The sequence below is a fragment of the Centropristis striata genome, chromosome 12 (assembly GCF_030273125.1).
Source record: "Centropristis striata isolate RG_2023a ecotype Rhode Island chromosome 12, C.striata_1.0, whole genome shotgun sequence".
Lineage (NCBI taxonomy): Eukaryota > Metazoa > Chordata > Actinopteri > Perciformes > Serranidae > Centropristis > Centropristis striata.
This window is the reverse complement of record NC_081528.1, coordinates 36,670,051-36,694,010: the sequence shown is the minus strand read 5'-3', so window position 1 is coordinate 36,694,010 and position 23,960 is coordinate 36,670,051. Positions and strand designations below refer to the sequence as shown.

At 37.0% G+C, this 23,960-nt stretch overlaps 1 protein-coding gene across 3 annotated transcripts in view; it reads left to right on the top strand.

Annotated features, from left to right (window-relative positions):
- Positions 1-996: 996 nt before the first annotated feature.
- med12 (mediator complex subunit 12) overlaps positions 997-23,960 on the top strand; it is a 56,389-nt gene continuing 33,425 nt past the window's right edge. For 2 of the 3 annotated variants that reach the window (XM_059346146.1, XM_059346148.1), the window contains exons 1-16: positions 999-1,166; positions 2,715-2,819; positions 2,914-3,105; positions 7,911-8,070; positions 9,155-9,330; positions 10,394-10,504; positions 10,764-11,036; positions 11,664-11,810; positions 13,599-13,698; positions 13,790-13,926; positions 14,723-14,854; positions 18,110-18,236; positions 18,434-18,663; positions 18,780-18,839; positions 20,243-20,416; positions 22,969-23,113. In XM_059346146.1, the coding sequence (XP_059202129.1) occupies positions 1,065-1,166; positions 2,715-2,819; positions 2,914-3,105; positions 7,911-8,070; positions 9,155-9,330; positions 10,394-10,504; positions 10,764-11,036; positions 11,664-11,810; positions 13,599-13,698; positions 13,790-13,926; positions 14,723-14,854; positions 18,110-18,236; positions 18,434-18,663; positions 18,780-18,839; positions 20,243-20,416; positions 22,969-23,113 (2,371 nt within the window). In that variant the 5' untranslated portion in view covers positions 999-1,064. Of the gene's footprint in view, positions 1,167-2,714; positions 2,820-2,913; positions 3,106-7,910; positions 8,071-9,154; positions 9,331-10,393; positions 10,505-10,763; positions 11,037-11,663; positions 11,811-13,598; positions 13,699-13,789; positions 13,927-14,722; positions 14,855-18,109; positions 18,237-18,433; positions 18,664-18,779; positions 18,840-20,242; positions 20,417-22,968; positions 23,114-23,960 lie in introns of all 3 variants that reach the window. The other variant, XM_059346147.1, reaches the window with a different exon arrangement.

Below are 23,960 nucleotides of genomic sequence, written 5' to 3'. Positions count from 1 at the left end.
ACCTCTTTGAATCTCGCACCAACACATAGCGCATTACAAAAAAAACTAAAACTAATAAAAACTAAACTAAAACTAAGCATTTTCAAAAAATAAAAACTAAACTAAAACTATAAAACTCACTCTAAAAACTAACTAAAACTAACTGAATTTGAAAACAAAAATTCACAACGCAATTAAAACTAAAACTAATGAAAAATCCAAAACTATTATAACCTTGATTCAGAGCAGGGCCGGTTATTCCTACAGGCCACCAAGGCGGCTGCCTAGGGCGCCAAATTGGCAGGGGGCGCCCGCTTGTGGCGCCCTTAAGCATACATCTTTGTTTTAACAACATTGATTAACGAAACATTTTTTAAAAAGCATGGGCAATAAAACCCTCATTGAATTAAATGAACATGCCCCAACCCATATTTCGAATGAAAATGTAATATTATATTATATAAAATATGATACGTGCATGGGTATCGTCACTCGTAATTTACACTTTGGTGTTGAACTTTGGTGGTGAAATACCATATTACTTTAACCTTTGATGGTGAAATACCATAGTACTTACATTTTTACATTTCTTAATTTTTTATATTTATTTTTACTGCATTTGTACATTTTATTTATTTTCAGTCTTTACAATCAACAGATCTGTGTTTTCTCATTTATTTATTCTTATTTTAAATTCAGTTGTTGTTGGTAAAGTTCCAAAGTTTCTAAAAATAAAAATGTTCTGAGACCATTACCTTGCTTGTAGTTCATGTATCAAATATTAGTGTACAGCATAATACATATAACATAGTGTACCTATATCAGAATGAATACATGGAATGGATGTGGTTCGGGGGAGGGGTGGGCGCAAAATCTCAATATCGCCTAGGGCAGCCAATGGGCTAGAACCGGCCCTGCTCCAGAGGGTTAAAGATGTTTTTTAAAGTGCGTTGTGTGTTTTTCTCTCCGTGCCGTCTTATTTTGAAATCCGGGGCGGAACTCGTAGCGGAAGCGGAAGTGGTTGTTGTAGCTTGTAGCTTCTCCGGCTGCTGGGAGGAGGAAAGCCTTGGCTGTGATGCCGCTGGATGATGGCTGCTTTCGGGATCCTAAGTTACGAACACCGGCCATTAAAGCGGCCCCGACTCGGCCCTCCGGACGTCTATCCCCAAGATCCAAAGCAGAAAGAGGTCAGATATTACCATGTATAACCCGAAAAAGGCAGAAAAAAACAGTTTTGTGGGAAGAAATTTCCAGCCAAGAAGCTGCTCATGCTAACACTAGCTAGCCTGTTTAGCTAGCTCCTCTAGACGATTTGGGCCTAGCAATAACAATGAACAGCACCCAGTTGTCAGTTTGTTAGCTAGCTAGCTAGCTAGCTAGCCTACTTGGAAAACAACCCATTCGTTGGATACTTTATTGAGCTAGCTCATTAGCTAGTTGCTAATATCTTGTTTTATATAACCTCAACCAGTATTTAGCTTTGTGATGGAAAACAATATGCGTTTGCCTTGTTTTTTAGGATTGTGCGTGACTGGTAATTATTTGTTAGCTTGGTGTTTAGGTTTAGCCTGCAGAGCTAACCACCTTCAAGCTGTATATTAATCTAAGATACATTATCTGTGCTCAGTTTTTAAGATTGGGCCTTGCAGGGTTGTGCTGTTGGCTCCTGATCTATTATTAACCTGGATAATCTGTTGATGTAGATGGGAAACTGACTCCTTTATCTCTGTTAATGCTGTTGCACTTAAATCCAATAGATAGATAGATATACTTTATTTATCCCAAGCTGGGAAATTACAGTGTAGCAGCAGCATTACACACATAGACAATGACAATTAAATAAAAAGAACAATCTAGGCATACTTCAAGCAATAAAATATAAACATACAATAAAAAATAAAGTGTCTAAAGAAGGATTATGTATTAAGGAGTAGAATAGAATTCCAGTGCAGAATAAATATGAATATACAGTATAAAAATGTTGGTGCTATGAAACAAATAAGGTGCAATGAACAGTGTGCATAAAGAACACATAAAGTGCATAGACAGTATGTAATGAACCAGGTTATTATTTGTTATTGTATACTTATTGTATACTTTCATTTATAAGGCAATATTGGGACTGCTGCCTTCGTACATTTGCAGCTTAATTACTGTGAGAAATGCTGGATCTTATTCTCTTCGTTCACAAGATCAATTGTTGCTTTCTGCCCCTTTTTGCTCTACAGAGTTAGGTAAAAGGGCATTTGTTTACTCTGAACCTTATGCTGGAATATGCACCAGAAAGAATGGAAATTAACTGAATTTGTTTCTTTGAGCACTTTTAAATCCAAACTAAGAGTTATTGAGGCCAATTCCACAACATGCACTTGTTTCTCATGATGTGTTTAAGGTCTGTATGTTATGTAAATATGTAACTGTATTCTGTGTTTGCTGCCTCTTGGCCAGGGCTCCCTTAAAGAAAAAGAGGTTCTTAATCTCAATGGATATTCCCTGGTTAAATTAAAAAAAAAAAAAAAATTGTACAGTGTGATGGCATGTGGCAGGAAAGATTTTTTATATCTGTCCATTTTTCAGTATAGCAATGTTCATTTTCCTAGTTGACACCAGCAAGCATATGCAGATTTCCTCAAACTACAATTAGCTGGTCTGGGATCCAAAAATCATGAGATTTTGTAACTCCAAACTAGCATGAATGGTTTTAATTTTCTGTTAAAATCCCCTGTTTGTTTCAGGATGAGCTGACTGCACTGAATGTGAAACAAGGATTCAATAACCAACCAGCTGTATCTGGTGATGAACATGGCAGTGCCAAAAATGTCAACTTCAACCCATCAAAGGTAAAGACACTTTAACTCACCCTGCATGCTACTTTGTTGTATTTTCATGAGATTGATTTTGCATTAATTCATGTTATACTGCAATGCTTCACAGATCAGTTCCAACTTCAGCAGCATCATTGCAGAGAAGCTGCGCTACAACACGTTTCCAGACACCGGGAAACGTAAGCCGCAGGTCAACCAGAAGGATAATTTCTGGCTTGTCACAGCGAGGTCACAGAGCTCCATCAATAATTGGTTCACGGATTTAGCAGGGACTAAACCTCTGACACAACTGGCTAAAAAGGTAAGACCCTGGCGTGAGTCTTTGAAAGCCGTGTTTAGTAAATGCTGATTTCTTTATGTTGGTTGAACTGGCAGTGACATCTATTTTGTGCTGTATTGTCCTTTGTCCTCTGCGCTCTGCTTTGGTTGGCTGGTTAATCAGTGTAATCCTCTGCACAACAGTCTCATTTTTATTGTTTGCATGTTCTCACCTGCTAATCTTACATTTGGAAAGGATTTTTAGGCGGTGACCAAAGCCCAATACTTTTCAACCATGCATACCCAGGTCAAAATGTAAAATATGTCCTTTGTTAAAGTAAAAAAAAAATTAAAAGCTGTTATAATTACAGCTACATGAGTATTAATACTGATTACAAATGCCATTGTGTATGTCTGCTGTCTAGTCTTTTACACCTTAATGAAAATAGGCTTTTCAGCTTGGTCTGTCATGAGGTAATTCAGTGGCTTTCAAAATAAAATGTAATCTATAATAACATGGTGCTAACAGTCTGAATGTTAGCATGATTAATTTTCCGTAACTGTTGCTACTTTAACTTTTAAATGCTACCACATTATCCTGCTAGTGAGTGTTATTAGGCTAAAAGCACACTGTTGAGCCTAAAGTTGTTGAGAATGTGAAGATGTTTGATCATTTTGGCTGTGATAAAAGCATATGGCATGTATTTTGGTTTGGTTTTGGTTTTGTTGTGTGCAAATTTAGGAGGTTCAGCCTCTTCTCCTATCATAAGTCTATAATAAACTATGTAGCCTTCTAGCCTAGTAAATACAGACACTCCCTTCAGGACATAAATGTCCCCACTGAAACTCATTAAAGCCCCGATTTCGATTCAACAGCCATTTCAGAATAAAATCATGCAATCTGTTATATCAGGCTTTTGGGATTTTTTTCTCATATTGGCCCAATGGGGACAAAACATGCTATTTTTGTGATTTCTACTGGGTTTGTTGCTGCTGTATTATGGAGCGCTGCAGTGTTTGATGCAGTGCAATATCAATAACACTACACTAACATATCCCATACGATGAATAAAATCCTCCTTAGCTTTTAGTTAATGGAAAATAATTATATAACAACAGTGGCATTATATAAATATATTGGCATGGGGTTAAATTCTGATTAATGGTATATATGATCAGAGTAAATATAGTTAAAACTGAGCTCAATAAAAGTGAAAAATAATCTTATTACATAATATTTTTATAGTAATTTGAGGAGATTTTGTCCTTTTAGAAACCCAAATGGGATTTTTTTAAATCTGAAGCTGCACAAACAAAACAATTCTTTATCTCAGACTGTGAAAATTATCCCCCTAGCATTTAGTATCCAGAAAATAATTAAAAAAAATATGTGGCATAGTGTAAAGAAACTGGCATTTAAAGTATGTAAACTCTAAAAAATGAATAAATCTTTGATATTTTTGATCAGGACTGATAGATAGATGGATAGATAGATAGACTTTATTATATATATAAAAATACAATAAAAAATAGTGTCTAAAGAAGGAGTATGTATTAAGGAGTAGAATAGAATTCCAGTGCAGAATAAATATGAATATACAGTATAAAAAAATAAAGTAAGATGAATAAAGTAGCTCTGTGAAAATTAAAAAATAATAAAATAATTTTAACAAAATAATAATTAAAAATAATTTTAACATAGAATTTTAGTTTTTTTTCTGTCTGAGCTTTCTTCAAGTGAGACACCAGGTTGATATTACACAGTAATCATGGAATGCAGATCTATCAGTACACGCATACATCATCTTTGCGATGGCCTAATAGTTTTGCGACGTCAGCCCACAAATTTAGCTTCACTAATTGTGCTTTGGCGAGGCTCGATAGACGTTTGCTGCCAGGGCAGAAGCAGCTGACAGATGAGGTGTGGAGGTTCCTGGTGTGTAAATCACCGCTCGGAGAAATTAACGTGTCAGTTCTGTGAAAGCAAAGAGGAGAAAAAAAATTGCCACAGTGATAAAATAGTGCAGAACACTACTGGACGATTCAATTCAACATCACAAAACAAAACAAGTACAATGCAGGAAAATTAAGTGATGCAGTGTTTTTTATTTCCCTGTTAAACCGACTCAATCGATGGTTCTGTTTAAAACAAGTCTATTGTTTGTCTTGTTTGGGTGTATTGACCCAAGACACAGTGGATGCCATTGTTTGTTAGTGGAAACAGGTTTTTATTGCTGTGTGTTATTTTTTAAACATGGAAATCTATTATTTATAGATTGTCTGGTGAGGTTTTTTTTCCCAACTCCCCCACAAACAAATAATTTTCTCTGTAAGTGCTCTTACAAGTGGCAGAAAATTGGTTTTGAATTTTGAATACATCTATTCATGAATGTATGAAAGCCCTTTATTGTTGACACTTCACGCCATAGTTTTTTGCGTTTTGTGTTGTTCCCCCTTGCATTGGTATTTGTGTGATTCATTGTTTTCTCACTACAATGAACATGGGATCCTTTCTGTGTTTAATTACTTTGACCGATCACTTTTCCACAAGTACATCAGTCCCAAGTTTCTCCTCAGCTACTTTATTCAAACTAAAGAAGAAGTAACATCAGGAAAACTTAGCAGATGCCTTTAACCCTCTGAACCCTGAGCAGTTTCAGGGTTTTTTGCTTCTGTAAGATTTTACTCAAGGTGGCAGCGGTTTTCTACTGTATATGATAATAATAAAAATAATAATAATATATAAGTCCTGCACCTCTGTGGAAACAAAACAATCATGGCTAGAATTAGGAAGAACCATAAATGTCTTGTGTGCAGTATAACAGTTACAATGCAAAATTAATCATAAAAGAAGAAAAACACAAGTTGGATTTCTCTGATAAGTATATAAACTATTCATAGAATTTATTTCAAATACCCACTAGTGATACCAATATTTTGGTATATGGGCGCTTCACACGCTATACAAATAACAGCCTACAGTTTAGTGGAAGTGTCACATAATTTTTGTCACACTGTTGGTCTCAGCCTCGTCATTCATAGCTTCCTAGTTGCGCTGAGGAGACGAGAATTTAATGTTTTTTTGTTTTTTTTTAAAGGATTTGTTTGGTGCCAGCAGTTTCTTTTTGGTAAAATATCACTATTTTAGCTTGTATTTAGTTATTTTCCCTGATGAAAGCAGTTGTAACACATGATTTGTTCATGGGCAGTCTGAAAATCAGATGACTATATCATTTTTTACAATTTCTATGTCTATGTCTATGATAGACGCTCTTTGTTTAATAAGTCATGCTTTTAAACCCACTGGTGGATTATGCGGTTCAGAGGGTTAATTAAAATTCTGGACTTCGTGCCAACAGTTACTTCGGTGCAATTATTTTTAACAAGATAGGCAGTGTTGGGGGAAAAAATAGATTTTGCCAAAATATAATTATTTTTTGCAACAGACTTCTGAAGCCTGTATTGACATCATTTTATATTACTTGTATGGTTTATCTCCTGTTTTTTATTTTACTATTCTTTGTCTGCACTGCCAGCTGTTTCGGAAAGTGATCAGTACTACTTGTGATACTAATTAAAACATTTTTGATGAATTACTATAACCTTGTAGCCTGGGTAATGACAGACTAACCACAAATGAGATTAGTCTGGAAACCAGCCATTCATTTCTCCGTAGAAGAAGCCGTGGTTTACGATCCTCCAGAGCCGTTTATTGGGCGCTACGAATGTCTGTCAAAAGCGTTTGTAGGTAGCTCTTAGCCAATCGTTTCAGTTATACCAGATGACGTATGTAGAGCGACAGAAATTGATGTTTACATAGCCAGACTAGCCCTCTAGCATCTCTACTTTGAGACTAAAGTGCTCAATTCTGCTTCTGCAATGTTTTTCTGCAGCATGTTCTGACTCTGGCTGCTCTATAGTTTCAGCTCACAGTCTACTGGCTGTGTGTGTGTGTGTGTGTGTGTGTGTGTGTGTGTGTGTGTGTGTGTGTGTGTGTGTGTGTGTGTGTGTGTGTGTGTGTGTGTGTGTGTGTGTGTGTGTGTGTGTGTGTGTGTGTGTGTGTGTGTGTGTGTGTGTGTGTGTGTGTGTGTGTGTGTGTGTGTGTGTGTGTGTGTGTGTGTGTGTGTGTGTGTGTGTGTGTGTGTGTGTGTGTGTGTGTGTGTGTGTGTGTTGCTTGATGCTTTGCTTCTCCAGTTCTCGGTTTTCTGCAAGATTATTTATTTTTATGCCTTATTCCCCCTCATGTCATTCAGCCACACATCCACTGATTTTATGGGCAATAAACAAGCTGCTGGGGGTCTCTGGGGGCTCCGCTGTCCCCCGGCTCGTAGCCAGATCACCGGCGTTACATCAGCGAGCGGTAGCGGGGCTAATAGCGGTGCTAGTAGCGGGGCTAGTAGCGGCGCTAGTTGGTAAATTAGGCTTTTGCCAAATCCTGTCTGAAGCAAGGCTAAAACATCCTTTTCGGTGGTGAAACAGGAGTGTAAAGTCAAACGCTGTTCTTCTTTTAAAAGCAACTTTCGCTCTAAACTATTTAAAACGCAGTCTACAGCAAGATCCAAAGAGAGTTCCAAGTCTGCTGCAGCCATGTTGGATCTGTAAGAAAACTACAAAACTACAAGCTTCCATCTGTCAAGTAGTACGCGTCATCGTCTTGCCGTCCCTCCCCGTTCTGTGATTGGATCCTAAAACAGGGCTAAGAAATGGTCGTAGTTGCCAGACCGCCTGCAGGTTCGAAATGAAATCAAGCGGGCAAGGCAGTATGGGTATACCAGGCTAATAACCTTGTGTTTCTTTTTCTTTTGTTCACTCCACTTAACTGACGCACATAAACTGTCTTTGTCACAGGTTCCAATCTTTAGCAAAAAGGAGGAGGTTTTTGGATACTTGGCCAAGTACTCGGTCCCTGTCATGCGCTCAGCATGGATGATCAAGATGACATGTGCATACCACGCAGCCATAACAGAAACTAAAGTCAAGAAGAGGCATGTGATTGATCCTTGTATAGGTAAGTGCCATGTTTATCATTGGTAAAGCAGTGTGTGTCTGAGCCGTGACAGATCGGTCCTGAATCATGTTTCATGTGCCCTTTTGCTGAAAGATCATTTGAAAATGAAACATTATGCTTTCTTCTATTGGATGACAACATTTAACATTTTTTATAGTAATCTATTTTATTATTTTGGGTCGTGTAAAAGCAGTCTGTGCCCTTTATGATCCCCAACCCATCCTCTATATCCTACCCTTTGCTGTGTGACATTAAATGGAGTAGTAAATAAGTTTTAAAACACTTGTTGCTGATATTCTGTACAGTGATAAAGTTAAAAGAGGTGAATAATATGAATAAAGTAAAATAGATATTTCAAAATAAAAACAAGTAATAAGGATATATATAAACATTCGAGTGAGTAAAATGGAGACTGATGAGATTTCTTTCAGTAGAAACCTATGTGGTGACTCCCTCATGCATGCCTTTTGGTATTGCGAAAGTATTAAGAAGATTTGGGAAAGCATACAGAGTTGGTTATGTAAAAATACTAACAGGAAAATTATATTCTCTCCAAGAAAATGTATTTTTCATGATATAGAGGGGATGAGATATCCTGTTAGTTGGCTGACACTTTTTTCCTCTCTTATCCTTAAAAAACTAATTGGAAGAGTAAGGAAGCACCGTCAATAGAGAAGTGGAAGGCTTTGATGAAGTATTACTTGTGTATTGAAAGTTCAATGTCAGAAGACAAAAATAAAAAGGAGGGTCGGTACAACCAATTATTAGTATTGAGGGGAGCATTGAACATTATAAGACAGATAAATTCTGAAGTAACTTTGATTTTGATTAAATACTATGAAACTGATATTGATGAAATTCTGAAACTGCTAATTGTTTTATTTATTTCTTTATTTTTGTTATGTCCTTCCTGGTACCTAATATGATGACCCACAGAAATTAATAAAATTAAATTAAAAAAAAAATAAAAATAAAAAGAGATTTCTTTCAGTAGAAAATGTTCTGCCATTTATTGCATTACAATTTATGTGTGTGTGTGTGTGTGTGTGTGTGTGTGTGTGTGTGTGTGTGTGTGTGTGTGTAGAATGGACTCAGATTATTACTAAGTACCTGTGGGAGCAGCTTCAGAAGGTGGCTGAGTTTTACAGACAGTTTCCCAGCCAAGGTTGCAGCTCACCTCTCCCAGCCACTCCTGCTGACGTGGAGACAGCCATGAAGCAGTGGGAATACAACGAGAAGCTCGCCATGTTCATGTTTCAGGTCAGTTAACATGTTGCAGTGTCACACATTACTGTAATTGCATAAATGTATCCAGTAGAAGTGTAAACCTTTACAGTAGATCTTTGATAATAACGTTAGTATGTGCTGTGCTGATAATAGTTTTACAGACATTATTTAAGAAGTTGAGACTTTGAAATATTGATATACGTTTCAACATCTTAAAGAGCCGCCTTTATTTTGAAATTCCCACTCAGTAGTTGTTCTTGTGTCTGGAAGAGATCAGTAATAAAATTGCCAAAAATATTCAGGTTGCTTTCTGTATGTTGATAGAAATTTAAATGATTGTGTTGTGCAAAGAATGTATTTCTATTTAGAATTTATCTGTTATAAGTAATACCCCCCCCGCTCACTGAACAGAATCACACACTAACAGTTCATATCACCCAAAAAAGGAAACAAAAAGACACAAAATGACAAAAAAAGGAAACAAAATGACCAAAAAAGACCCAAAATGACAAAAAAGACCCAAAATGACCAGAAAAGACAAAATGACTAAAAAAGACACAAAATGACAAAAAAGGCAAAAAATGACTAAGAAAAGAAACAAAATGACCAAAAAAGGAAACAAAATGACCAAAAAAGGAAACAAAATGACCAAAAAAGACACAAATTGACCACAAAATGATCAAAAAAAGACACAAAATGACCCAAAAAAGACATAAAATGACCAAAAAAAGACATGAAATGATGAAAAAAGACACAAAATGACAAAAAAGACACAAAATGACAAAAAAAGACACAAAATGACTAATAAAAGACACAAAATGACCAAAAAAGGAAACAAAATGACCAAAGAAGACACAAATTGACCACAAAGTGATCAAAAAAGACACAAAATGACCCAAAAAAGACACGAAATGACCTAAAAAACACATTTACACATGAACGCTGTAACACAGTGGAGACAGAGCTGACTGAAAATGATTTGGCGACCCCCCAGAAATCATCTCGCGACCCCAATTGGGGGTCCCGACCCCAAGGTTGAGAATAGCTGCGTTACACCACTAACTGATAAGCCATTGTGTTTGGTTTCTGTGTTCAGGACGGCATGTTAGACAGACATGAGTTCCTGACGTGGGTGCTGGAGTGTTTTGAGAAGGTCCGACCTGGTGAAGATGAGCTCCTCAGACTTCTCCTGCCGCTTTTACTACAGGTAAGCCTCCAATATCCACTTCCTGTCATCACATCATCACTAATGCTTTGAGCTATTGCTTTGGGGACATATACAGCTGTACGCCGTCACACACACACACTGGGTGTTATGACAGGCTTCTCCAGCTGTCAACAATTTATCATGAAGCCGTAGTGTGTGCTGCTGCTCCTCGTTTTCTTTCTATTTCCAAAGCTGTCTGATGTTAATGGACACTGAGTGCTGTGGGTAACGCTGTGAATCTCTCCTCTGTCCCCTGCAGTACTCAGGGGAATTTGTACAGTCGGCTTACTTGTCACGGAGACTGGCTTACTTCTGCACACGCCGCCTCAACCTGTTGCTAAGCGACGGGAGCCTGGGCCCCGGCGCAGGAGGGCATCCAGCCCACGGCATGTTGACGCAGCAAGGCAACGCCCTGCCCCCCACCCCGACCTCGCAGCCGGCGGGAGGAAACCAGCCCCAGACGGCTTTCACAGACTTCTACATCTGCCCTCAGCACAGGCCTCTGGTGTTCGGGCTCAGCTGCATGTTACAGGTATAACGTGTTCTCTTTGACTGATGCATAATTGTTTATTGTTCATTGTTTATTGTTAAAAAGATCCCCATTAGCTGTCACCAAAAGTGGGAGGAGCTAGTCTTCCTGGGGTCCACAAGACAAAACAAAAATCACTTAACAATTAAACATTGTAGACATTATTATATACGTCGTCAGAAATCATTCCGAATAAGTTATTACATTCATATCTATTACATTAAGTCTCACTTTCATACAGTAAATATGTTAATTCACTACTCACATATTTAAATAGTGCATTCTCAAGTAATAATTAAAAGATACTTTACTATTCAGTTCACGTATATTCAGTGGGCAATTATTCCAATAACTGATAACTGCCCGATAAATAACTGTTCTCTTTAAGGCATTTGATTTTGGACATGGTAACCATGGTGACCACCATTAGCTGACCTTGTCACATAAGAATGAACCTGATCACATCTGACAATTTGGTTATATAAGAAAACAGGTTGAAAAGAATAGACAGTGTTTCTAAAAAATGTTGCATAATTGATGAATGGAATATATAAAATGCGAGACAAGACATGAAATCTTTCACTTATTAATCCTGTTTTTCTTCCCCTGTGCTTTCTGTTGTCACACCAGAGCATCGTGTTGTGTTGTCCCAGTGCTCTAGTGTGGCATTATTCTCTAACAGACAGCAGAAATAAAACTGGTTCCCCTCTGGACCTCCTGCCCATCGCTCCATCCAGCTTACCCATGCCAGGGGGCAATACTGCCTTCACACAGCAGGTACCTCCATCCCCGCAAAAACCCTTGAGATTTCTTCTGTTATTTATTTATTCATTGGAAAAGCAGAACAGGTTTTTCACCATCACATTTCATTTTTTTTTTTTACTCCTCATAGCCAATGAAAGAAGGAATGAATGTAAGAAAAAAACATGCATATACTGTATACTCCTACACAAACATATATGTACTTACACTCTTAAAAGCACATGAATAATATGTGAACATCTACCTCAGATAAGATCAATCTTTGTGTTTCATATTTTTATTGATGTGTATACAAAAAAAAAACAGAGGGACATACCTACATTGGTGTCGACATTAAACATGTTGTACACATCCTTAGATTTAAATTGTATGATTTTAAAAACAAACAACAGTCACACAAAACGAAACCAAATAGACTATACAGTATTTAGACAGTCTGTATAAAATGAATAAACTGACCACATAAACATAACAGATAAAATACATAAATAATAATAAAAGACAGAGGAGGAAGTTAAAAAAAAAAATATATATATATATATATAAAATAATAAAATAAATAAATAAAAAGGGACAAAGAAAAGAAAAGAGTGTAGGGGGGTTACATCGTCACAAAAAAGTCCATAAACGGTTGCCATTTATCGTAGAATTTGCTCAAGTTTCCCCTTCTTGAATATCTAATTTTCTCTACTTTTAAGATAAGATCAATCTTTACTGAATCCCAGAGGGGAAATTCAGTTGTTGCAGCAGAAAAAAAAGTAAAAAGATCATAAAATAAGAGGTATATACAACTAGTAGTAGTAAAAAGAAGTAAAAATAAGAACTATATGTCGTCTTTCGGCATTAATTTATATTTACATGTATAATAATGATGCCAAAGCTTCTTTTTACCCTAATTTATGCAAGAAATAACCACTCATAACATATAAAACTTGAGTCTCTTAGTAATAAATAGACATTTATGTAATTACACTCTTCAAAGCACATGAATATATGTGAACATCTACCTAAGATAAGCTAAATCTTTACTGAATCCCAGAGGGGAAATTCAGTTGTTGCAGCAGCACGAAGGGAAAAAAAGTAAAAACATCATAAAATAAGAAGTATATACAACTAGTAGTAGCAAAAAGAAGTAAAAATAAGTCGTCTTTCGGCATTAATTTATATTTACATGTATAATAATGATGCCAAAGCTTCTTTTTACCCTAATTTATGCAAGAAATAACCACTCATAACTTATAAAACGTGAGTCTCTTAGTAATAAATAGACATTTATATAATCATATTGGTTTACAGATGTAAATTGTGTTAAATATCACTTTCAAACTTGTCCTGTTTGAGTCCTAAAACGAGCGTTATAATGACCCGCATGAAGTAAACTGGCTTTAGTCTTAACTCACACGCAAACAATATATTTGCCATATGATATACACTACTGGTCAAAAGTTTTAGAACACACCAACTTTTCCAGAATTTAATTGAAAATGATGCAGTTTAATGTCTCAGTGTACTCTGAAATTAATGCACATTTGCAACATTTAAAATTCTTTATTGAGCATGATAGTGTTTGAAAGTAAAAAAAAAGATTCAAAAACACATTTTATGTTGGACTAAAGGACTAAAAAAAGACACAAAATTACCAAAAAAAGACACAAAATGACAAAAAAAGACACCAAAAGACAAGGTTTGGTGCATTTCTGCTAAATGCATTCCAAGATTAGTGTGTTTACAGAGCACATAGACACCATGGTGTGTTTCTTTAGATGTCAGGATATGTTTTACTCACATTTTCTTTCACCACAGGTCCGTACGAAGTTGAGGGAAATCGAGGAGCAAGTGAAGGAGCGAGGCCAGGCGGTGGAGTTCAGGTGGTCATTTGACAAATGTCAGGAGACCACAGCAGGTTAGAACATTGTTCCTTTGTCTCTGCTGAGACCAGTTTACAGCTCATAACAAGGTCAGAGCTGGAGATGATTTCTGTAATCTGTTTCCAGGCTTCACCATCGGGAGGGTTCTGCACACCCTGGAGGTTTTAGACAACCACAGCTTTGAGAAGTCTGACTTTAACAACTCGCTGGATTCCCTGTACAACCGCATATTCGGGTCAGGCCAGAGTAAAGATGGCCATGAGGTAAGACTTGATGCCTCTTACCTCTCTATTATTATTATTATTATGTATAAAGCATGAAACCTTGGCTATACATGATGTATCACATGGCAATGTTACCAGGATTACATTTCAGTAATGCTGCCAGAACCAACATTACTGAAATGCACTAAATCTACGCACGACACTTTGCTATGCTATTAATATTATTACTGTTATTATTATTATATATACTGTTGCTGCCATTACTATTATTACTATATACTGTAATATACTACTATTATTATTATACCGGCCTTATTTATTTATTATTATTACTATTATTATTATATATCATATTATTTTACTTATTATTACTTTATTTATATTTTTCATTTTATTTTTATTTTTATATTGTTATCTATTATTACATATTATATTATATATATTATATACTGTACTATTATTATTATTATATACCGTCTAGTCACTATAGCATTGTTGCCATCATATCACCAGTTTAATTATTACCATCATCTTGCCAACCATCCTACCAACTGATATTCTTCTTTTTAACTTCTTAATTGTCCTTGTTCTATTCTGTGTGTTTTTTCTATTGTTGTTTTTATTTATGCTGCCTCAGTATTTTATTCTATTGTATTTTATTGTACTTGAATACCGGACTGCTGTGACAACCGAATTTCCCTTCGGGGATGAATAAATCTATCTACTTGGAACCAGAAATAGGATTGAAAAGTGAAAACTGATCATGACATTATAAAACGTGGACACAAGCTTCTATTTTTAGCCATATTGTCTCATAACGCACGTTTGTGTCCAGATGTCACCAGATGATGACGCGGTGGTGACCTTGCTTTGTGAATGGGCCGTGTGCTGTAAGCGCTCTGGCAGACACAGAGCCATGGTGGTGGCCAAGCTGCTGGAGAAGAGACAGGCGGAGATAGAAGCAGAGGTAAGAGACACCACACCCTCCGTCTGTTACTGCCACATGTTTCTGTCTAGATCCAAACTTTTTAAAGTCGTGATCGAACTTCATCCTGTCCAATCGGCTAAACCAACCCAATGCAGGAAAATAGTTTTTTTCAAGATTTATATACCAGTCATATTTTCTGCACAGTTTTCTTCCAACATGGTGGTCTAAGGCAGCTGTTCTCAACCTTGGGGTCATTTTGTGTCTTTTTTTGGTCATTTTGTGTCTTTTTTGGTAATTTAGTTTAATTTTTTTGGTCATTTTGTGTCTTTTTTTAGTAATTTTGTGTCTTTTTTTGGGTAATTTTGTTTCTTTTTGGGTCATTTTGTGTCTTTTTTGGTCATTTTGTGTCTTTTTTTGGTCATTTAGTTTCTTTTTTTAGTAATTTTGTGTCTTTTTTGGGGTATTTTTGTTTCTTTTTGGGTCATTTTGTGTCTTTTTTGGTCATTTTGTGTCTTTTTTTGGTCATTTAGTTTCTTTTTTTAGTAATTTTGTGTCTTTTTTGGGGTATTTTTGTTTCTTTTTGGGTCATTTTGTGTCTTTTTTGGGTCATTTTGTGTCTGTTTTTAGTCATTTTGTGTCTTTTTTTGGTCATTTTGTGTCTTCTTTTGGTCATTTTGTGTCTTTTTTTTGGTCATTTTGTGTCTTTTTTTGGTCATTTTGTGTCTGTTTTTAGTCATTTTGTGTCTTTTTTTGGTCATTTTGTGTCTGTTTTTAGTCATTTTGTGTCTTTTTTTGGTATTTTTTTTGGTCATTTGTTGTTCTCAAAAAGGTTGAGAACTACTGGTCTAAGGTGCAGTGTTGAAGCCTTCATCACACTGCTAGGAATATGATAAGCTATTTTTTAGCCCAAAACAGGTCAAAGGTATTGAGTTTGGTAATGTTACCAAATATTATTCTAACTAAAATGAAAGGAGCTGCTGTCTGTCTGGCTATTCTTTGAGTTTATTGACAGCTGTTTATTTATTTGACTGAGTGGGTTTGCATCATCAGGGTTGCAATCTTGCAGTCTACAGGACATGTTTTAGCAGTTATGTACCCACTGTGTACTGTATGAAGAGTGGACCCCTGTGAGTGCTGCAGGAATATATTTCTGGTTGCCTCCTGCTGAAGTCAGTGGGGTTTAGATTAGATACCTGAAATAAGGACTATGGTTAAGATCCACTTCAAGATATTTCATGTTTTGTTCTCCTACATTTAATATGTCAGGGCTCTCAATTCTCAAAAAGCATTGATTTCTTGCTGATGCAACTACATCATGCCAGGTGTAATGATCAGGAGCCAAGTGTCGAAGTGCAGTGTCGAGTGTGAAGTTGTTTGGATGAGCAGTTCTTGTGAAAACTGCAAGCAGCAATCAGCCTATCCTGATCAGGAACATTTTCAACGGGCAATGCACTAGTAATATAAAAAGAAGTGCAATAAGTGCTGAAAACGTGACCTTGGTCTGTTCTGGCAGTCCAGAATACACACTGCTAATTAAAAGATTGTGTGAGGAGGAGTCTCAGGATGAACTGAATTGCATCATCCTTCAATATTAGTCAGCACAATGCTTAAGTTTGTGTTTTACATACAAACCACTGTGTGGACAAATATAATCAATGATTAAGTTTGTAGAATTATCTGCTGTTTTACACAAAATGACCAAAAAAGACACAAAATGACCCAAAAATGAAACAACATTTTCAAAAAAAAGACACAAAATGTCTAAAAAAGCACAAAATAACCTAAAAAGACACAAAATGCAGTGTTTCCCACAGACCAGATAGCAATTTGTGGTGCTCCACTGACACCGGTAAAGTCCTAAATTCTTTAAATATATCACTTTATTGACATTTCAAACATTTTTAGGTGAGAAAGTAGCCACTTAGATCCCCAGTGCGTCGTTAATTTGTCTAAATACCAGCTGTTTACACTTTTGTTCGGATGAATTCGGCGCTACTCAAGCTAGCCATCGTGAGCAACGCACTTCCGGTTACATTTACAAAAATAAAACAGCCGTTGCCCTTTATAATGATAGAATTTGTGCTTTTACTTTGAAAACAGGAAGTGAACCTACACTCGCTGTAGCTAGCTTGAAGCAGCCGTTTTGCCTGCTCTCGTCCCGTTAACGGCATTTGCGGCAACCATTCAATATGCCTTAACGTTACCGGAGAGTCTTGCCAGCTCTGAGACCGGCCCGGTTCATTGTAAAACATTTATTTATTGATGTGAATGTCTTCTGTGCGTAGGCTAACGTTACGGACGTTACAGTTTTTTTAATGTCCTAGAGAGGGGAAAAAATAACAGAATCATTTTGTGGCGGTCGGTCTCCATTATGTGGGGGTGCGCCACAGAATGGTCTATGTGTGGGAAACACTGACATTTAAAATATTCAAAATGCATAATTCATCATTTGTGGTATCTTTTGTGCCGCCTGTAAACAAACTGTAAAACCAAATAAAGTGTCAAATAAGGAAAGTTTGCAAACAGGTTTACTACATTTAGGCCCCGTTTACACGAGGACGCTCGCGGGTAAAAACGACAAAATATTTTATGGGAAGTGCCTTTCGTTTAGACGGTGACGGCGTTTTTGGGGCTTAAAGACGCAAAAATCTGAAACCACCCTCCAAAGTGAAAAAGTGTAATCCGCTCCTCCGTAGCGTGTCGTCTACACTGACAAGACACAAAACTCTGATCTGATCTGCTCACGTCACGTATGTGTTTACGTCACATACATGCTCCAGGACAGGAAATAAACAAACGTGGGATTATTTCCATGGTGGGACCTTCAAGCTGCTCTGGCAGCTCTAATAAACTTACAGGAGTCTTTCCACCAAATGTCCAGGATATGTACAGATATTATTAGTGAACAGAGAAGGATCTGGAATTACCTCCATCACATTCTGGATGCAGCGATTGGTGGGAGGAGCCAGACGGCTGTGAACGAGACCTGGGAGATCTAGTGATGGTGGAGAACTTTGTGGAAGGAGTAGCTGATGAAAATGTGTGGCGTGAAAACTTCTGCATGCCCAAAGATGCTCTTATGGCTTTAAGTGATGCCGCCTGGCTGCATACAATCCAATTTCACACACTTTTGCGTCACCGTATGCAGCAGATTTCCTCCTGAAAACGCTCGTCTAAACGAGGAATAAAAAGTGAAGACGCAACGCCACTTTTGCGTCTTCTGTTCAGACCGTCATCATGTGAACGGGGCCTTAGCTTTGAAAAACTGTCTGACTGGTGTGTGTTTGTTTGCAGAGGTGTGGTGAGTCGGAGGTGGTGGATGAGAAAGGCTCCGTGTCATCCGGCTCGCTCTCCGCCGCCACGCTGCCGGTCTTTCAGGATGTTCTGCTACAATTCCTGGACACTCAGGCTCCCACGCTGAGTGAGTCTTTCCCCTTCACTTCCCGCTGCTGTGATTCTCAAATGTGTCATTCTTGATGTTGAGCTGATATTGAAGGAACTTTATAACCTTTTATCTTTGCCTCTTATTTCATTACTCAGTGCATATTCATGATATAAATGATTTGGCGAGGGGAAACCTGGTGTTTAATTATTCAAATCCCCTTTTCCCCTGTGCAGCGGAGCCCGGGAATGAGAGCGAGCGAGTGGAGTTCTCCAACCTGGTCTTGCTCTTCTGTGAGCTCATCCGTCACGACGTCTTTTCCCACAACATCTACATGTGCACGCTCATTTCCCGCGGCGACCTGGCTTCTGACTCCCACCTGCCGCGCCCGCGCTCCCCCAGCGACGAGCCCTCCGATGAATCAGAGCGCAAGGAGCAGGACGCAGGCAGCAGTGTCAAGATGGAGGCATGTTGGAGGCATCTGTTGTTGCTGTTGTGGAGAGCGATGAGTCATTTGTGTAAACAGTACAAAGTAACAGCGTGATGTAAAAGGGTAACTCGAGGTTATTGCTTTCTCAACAGGATACCGGTCTGTCGGAGTCCATGGAAATAGATCACAACTCCAGTGCTAATTTTGACGAGGTACACACAACACTCAGTATTTTACATTTCCATCCATCCATCCATTTTCTTCTGCTTACCTGGGGCCGGGTCGCGGGGGCAGCAGGTTAAGCAGGGCATTCCAGACGTCCCTCTCCCCATTTCCTCCTTCCATTATGCATTTATAAATACTGTTCAGAAAAAAGTGATGTTGTTTTTCAATACCATTACATCAGAAGTGTCAAACTCTGGCCCGTGGGCCAAATTTGGCCCGCAGTATAATTATATTTGGCCCGCGAGGAAATACCAAATGACAACTAGAGCTGGCCCGCCGGTATTATACAGCGCAAATAATACTACAAATCCCAGAATTCTCTGCTGGTGTTTTGGCTTGAACACAGTAGATCAGTGTAGGGGTGTGCCATATCGTATTGTTCACGATAATATCGGTATATTTTTGTTTATGGTTAAAAAAAAATGCATATCATGATATTGGCAACATTCCTACTTCTTGATGTAGTGGCGTAAGGTTAATATTAACTAACAATTAAAGTTGTTTTAATCACAAAAAGCTACTTACTCTCTGTCGCTAAACACATGCAGCTTTCAAAATAAGAGCACAGTGTGTTAACAGAATCCACCACACAATTTACAAGAAGTCTGTCAAAATAAGATGCCTTAAATAAAACATACAAGAATCTTTATTCTCCTTTACAAAATGTCATTAAAATATGCCCCCGGAACCCCTAAATGGTTATTTTTATTATTTGCTCATACTCAAGAGTCAAGAGTCATTTTTTTTGTATTTGGCAACTGTTGAGATTTGCACTTCACACTACATTTTAGATTTTTATTTATTCATACAGACTAAAAAATCATATTTTCTATATCTTTTTAAGTATTTCGTAATATCGTCAAGAATATCGTTATCGCAAAAATAGCCTGAAATATCGTGATATTCTTTTAGGGCCATATTAAACAATTATTAGACAATTAAAGTTGTCTTTATGCACTTTTTCTTGCTAGTCCAAGGCTTGAATGGCTGCACATTCATTGAAGGATATTATTATTAGTCATTTGGTTTATTATTGTTATTTTATTCTTACATTTATTGTTAGCCTGTGGAAAAAGATTACTGTTAAATTTAAATTTAAAGAAGGCCGCATATAAAATAAAGGGACATACGATTTTTATTTCAATTTTATTTAAGAAATGAATGCCATTGATGTGTTTGTTTGTTTTATTTGATATTCGATTTTGCATGTTTGCAATATTAAGTTATATCAAGCTTTGCTTGTTCCATTTCGTTTTAACTTGTTTAGGACAATTTTTTCAATAAATATCAATGTTGGCCCGCGACTTTGTCCAAGTTTTAAATTTTGGCCCACTGTGTATTTGAGTTTGACACCCCTGCATTACATGAAGTCATTTCTTCTCCGTTGCAGATGTTCTCTCCTCCGATGCACTGTGAGTCTAAGGGGAGCCCGTCTCCCGAGAAGCCAGCTCCAGAGCAGGACAGCAAGGCCGGTCTAAAGGACAAGGGCATGGACCCCGCCTTTCCTCAGCTGTATGAGCAGCCTCGCCACATCCAGTATGCCACTCACTTCCCTATTCCTCAGGTAAGACCACTCTCAGCTTTGCATTTAACCCTCTGAACGCCACAAGCTGCTGGTGGATTTGAGAGCCATGTTTTCTATTTAAAAAATCACCAAAATCACAACAGTTAGAGCCATTTTGTACAAGCTGATAAATAATTCAGATTTGTATTTCATAGTTCTTTATTGAAGTTGTAAGAATGCCTATTGGTTCGTAGGAATTGCACTCTTCTTATTGGCTGAGATGTGTGTAACGTCATAATTGCTTACTTTGTTTTAATTAGGATTATGGAGACGAGGAGAGCACACTAGTTTTTGACCGTGCTCATAATTATTAGTATTTTTGGATTGCTGCAGTTTATTGTTTGTAATGCTCAAACGAAAGGTTTTCAATAAACCATAAGAAAGAAACTGTGGGATTTTTTCGGCTTAAGACACGCGTCAACTACATCCTCACGCTCCATAATTGAAGTGTGCGTTTCAAGTAAAACTAGACGGAGCCACACTAACAACAACATTTATCATGTTCTGTTATGTCAAAAGATCATTGGCCTTGACCTGGAACACATATTTGGCAATATTTACCAAGTCAGAGCCACGAGGAGGGCAAAGGCCATACTGTCAAACCTCCTACAGCCTCTACATGCAGAGTTTCCACTCCTGCCACTAGGAAGGAGATACACTACTGGTCAAAAGTTTTAGAACACACAAACTTTTCCAGAATTTAATTGAAAACGAAGCAGTTTAATGTCTCAGTGTACTCTGAAATTAATGCACATTTGCAACATTTAAAATTCTTTATCGAGCATGATAGTGTTTTGAAAGTAAAAAAAAGATTCAAAATCACATTTTATGTTGGACTAAAGGACTAAAAAAAGACACAAAATGACCAAAAAAAGACACAAAATTACAAAAAAGACACCAAATGACTAAAAAAAAGACACAAAATGACACAAAATGACTTACAAAGACATGAAAAGAATTCAAAAATGGCAAGACTCAATAGATAAAAAGACACAAAATGACAAAAAAATACACAAAATGACCAAAAAAAGACACAAAATGACTTACAAAGACATGAAAATAATTCAAAAATGGACAAAATAGCCCAAGACTCCATAGAGTTAAGTTGTTAACCCATTTCTTGTTCCCTGAAAAAGGCCTACTTGTATAATTCTGAAATGTACATTATTTTTCAGTTTTGGTTAAGCTTACCTTTTTTTATTTACCTCTGGCAGTTCACCACTTACCTTTGGACCCTTTCAAGCTGTTCATTTGACTTGAACTGCTTGAATTTCAATAACAAACTGGAAAAATTGGGGTGTTCTAAAACTTTTGACCGGTAGTGTATATTTACAGGAAGAGGGCCAAAACAAACAGATATCTAAAATCATTTGTTCCCTCAGCTGTTGGCTTCCTAAACAAACTAGGGTAGTAGCTTTGTCTTTCTTAAGCAATGTAAATTATTATATTCCATGATGTCTCCCATATGCGTTTTAATGCTTTAATGTTTTGATGTTCTGTGTTTTGTATTTATTATGATTATTTGTTTGTTGTGTGACATTTTTAACTACTGAATGCAGAACAAATTGCCCCTCGGGGACAATAAAGATTTATCAAATCAAATCAAATAGCCAGAAGCTGAAAACTGCTGAATTTTCAAATTGCAATCCTTGCAGAATTTTTTTTAAAGGGAAACATTTTTGATACCAAATCACTTTTTTTTTTTAAAGAAAAAATAAGGTAAAATTGGACACCAAATCTGTCACTATCAAACATTTCTGAGACTGGCATTTTGTAGAATAAGAAATATTCCTTAATGTCAAATAATGTCTTTAATCCAAATCTTGTATAATCCTATATCATCTAGATTTTATCCATATTCTGCAGTAGTGACAAAATATTCCATGGATTTTTCCAAAATATATAAAAAGGTTCTGAATATTAATATATAAAAAAATATAGAAAATTAATATAGAAATTTTGTTTGTATTTTTTATTTTCATCTAGCTATGTAATTTAAGTAAAGTATAGTTACTTATAGGTTTAAGAGGGAGGGTCGTGTATAAGCCCTTTGGGCTTTTTGATCTTTCCTGCATTTTCTTTTACTGTTTCTTGTACTGTTATTTCCTAACAATTGTATGTTTTTTAAGTGCAAATAACAATAAAAAAACAACAACAACAAAAAAAACAATTTTAAGACACGACCATGGGCTTTTGAAACATTTCATGGAAACAATGAGATTGATTAAATAAGAAACTAATGGATAATTTAAATGCAATTGGGTGCATCCCTACTACATATAATCAGTTGCATTTCTGTGAAATCATACAAAATTATCTTAGGATAAGGCTAATATTTAAATATTTTGCTGTATAAATGTTTGTGTGTTTTCTGGTTGCAGCTAAAAAAACAGAACCTAAATTCAAAAGCAAATGTCTGTTTTTGTTGTTTAACAGTTTTGTTGAATTTAGTCCTCTAACCTTGTCAAATCAAGTGTTTGCCTTGCTGTGCTGCTCAGGTTTTCAAATGCGGCAAATTTATGAGGATTTTTTTTGTCTCTTTGTCTCTGAAGGAGGAGAGCGCCAGCCACGAGTGCAACCAGCGGTTAGTGGTCCTCTACGGCGTGGGCAAACTGAGAGATGAGGCGCGACACACCATCAAGAAAATTACCAAAGACATCTTGAAGGTGCTGAACCGCAAAAGCACAGCAGAAACAGGTAACGGTGCTCCTCAGTTTTATCAGCTTCTGACTGATAGCTCAATGTCCTGCCTTTCCTATTTACTTATATTTTTTACGGTTTCTCTGGCAGCAAACTGCCATTTCAGATTACGTCTCAGTTGCATTTCACCTATTTTTCACATTTAATGATAAAAATGTTGTCACTGAAATTGAGGTTTTGATATGTGTCCCTCAGTTTATTGACTGGATTTTTTTCTCTCCTGCACCTCTTTGCAGAAAAATCACAAGAAAAAGATAATGTTTTACCAGACGCAAGAGCTTTATCATGCTTAGATGTTTGTAAAACATAATTCACATGCAGGCTCTCTCACTGTGGCCATTCCAGCTGTTATCATCCTAATAACTCTCCCTCTTTGAATACATTTAGTTTGTACTCCCTTTCCTCTGCCCTTCTTAAGAGAACAGGCTTTTTTCCCTCTTCTTTGTTGACCCCTCTGGGGCCTGCATCACTCAATCTTCTTTCCACTCAATTTCTATGCTAACAGCCCTCATCTGTTCGCAGCCACTTTATCTCAGAAACATACGACCTTATTAAGGTGATTTAAGGTTTCCAGAGATATAATTGCATAGATTGGAGTGTTTTGTGTCACCTTATCGCATCCCTGTGAGCAGACGATGACCTTCAGCTCAGAATGATGTTCCTCTTAAATGAAAAGAACCATTTTCTTTTTTTTTTTTTTTTTAAAGTGCCTTCACAGCAACTGACGTCTCAAATCGAAGGACGCTGGAAATAAGATAACAGACCGTTGGTCTAACTCGATTTCACGGCTGGCCTGTTTGGCAGACTGGAAAAAATACCGCTGACCAGTTATGAGTCACTGCTC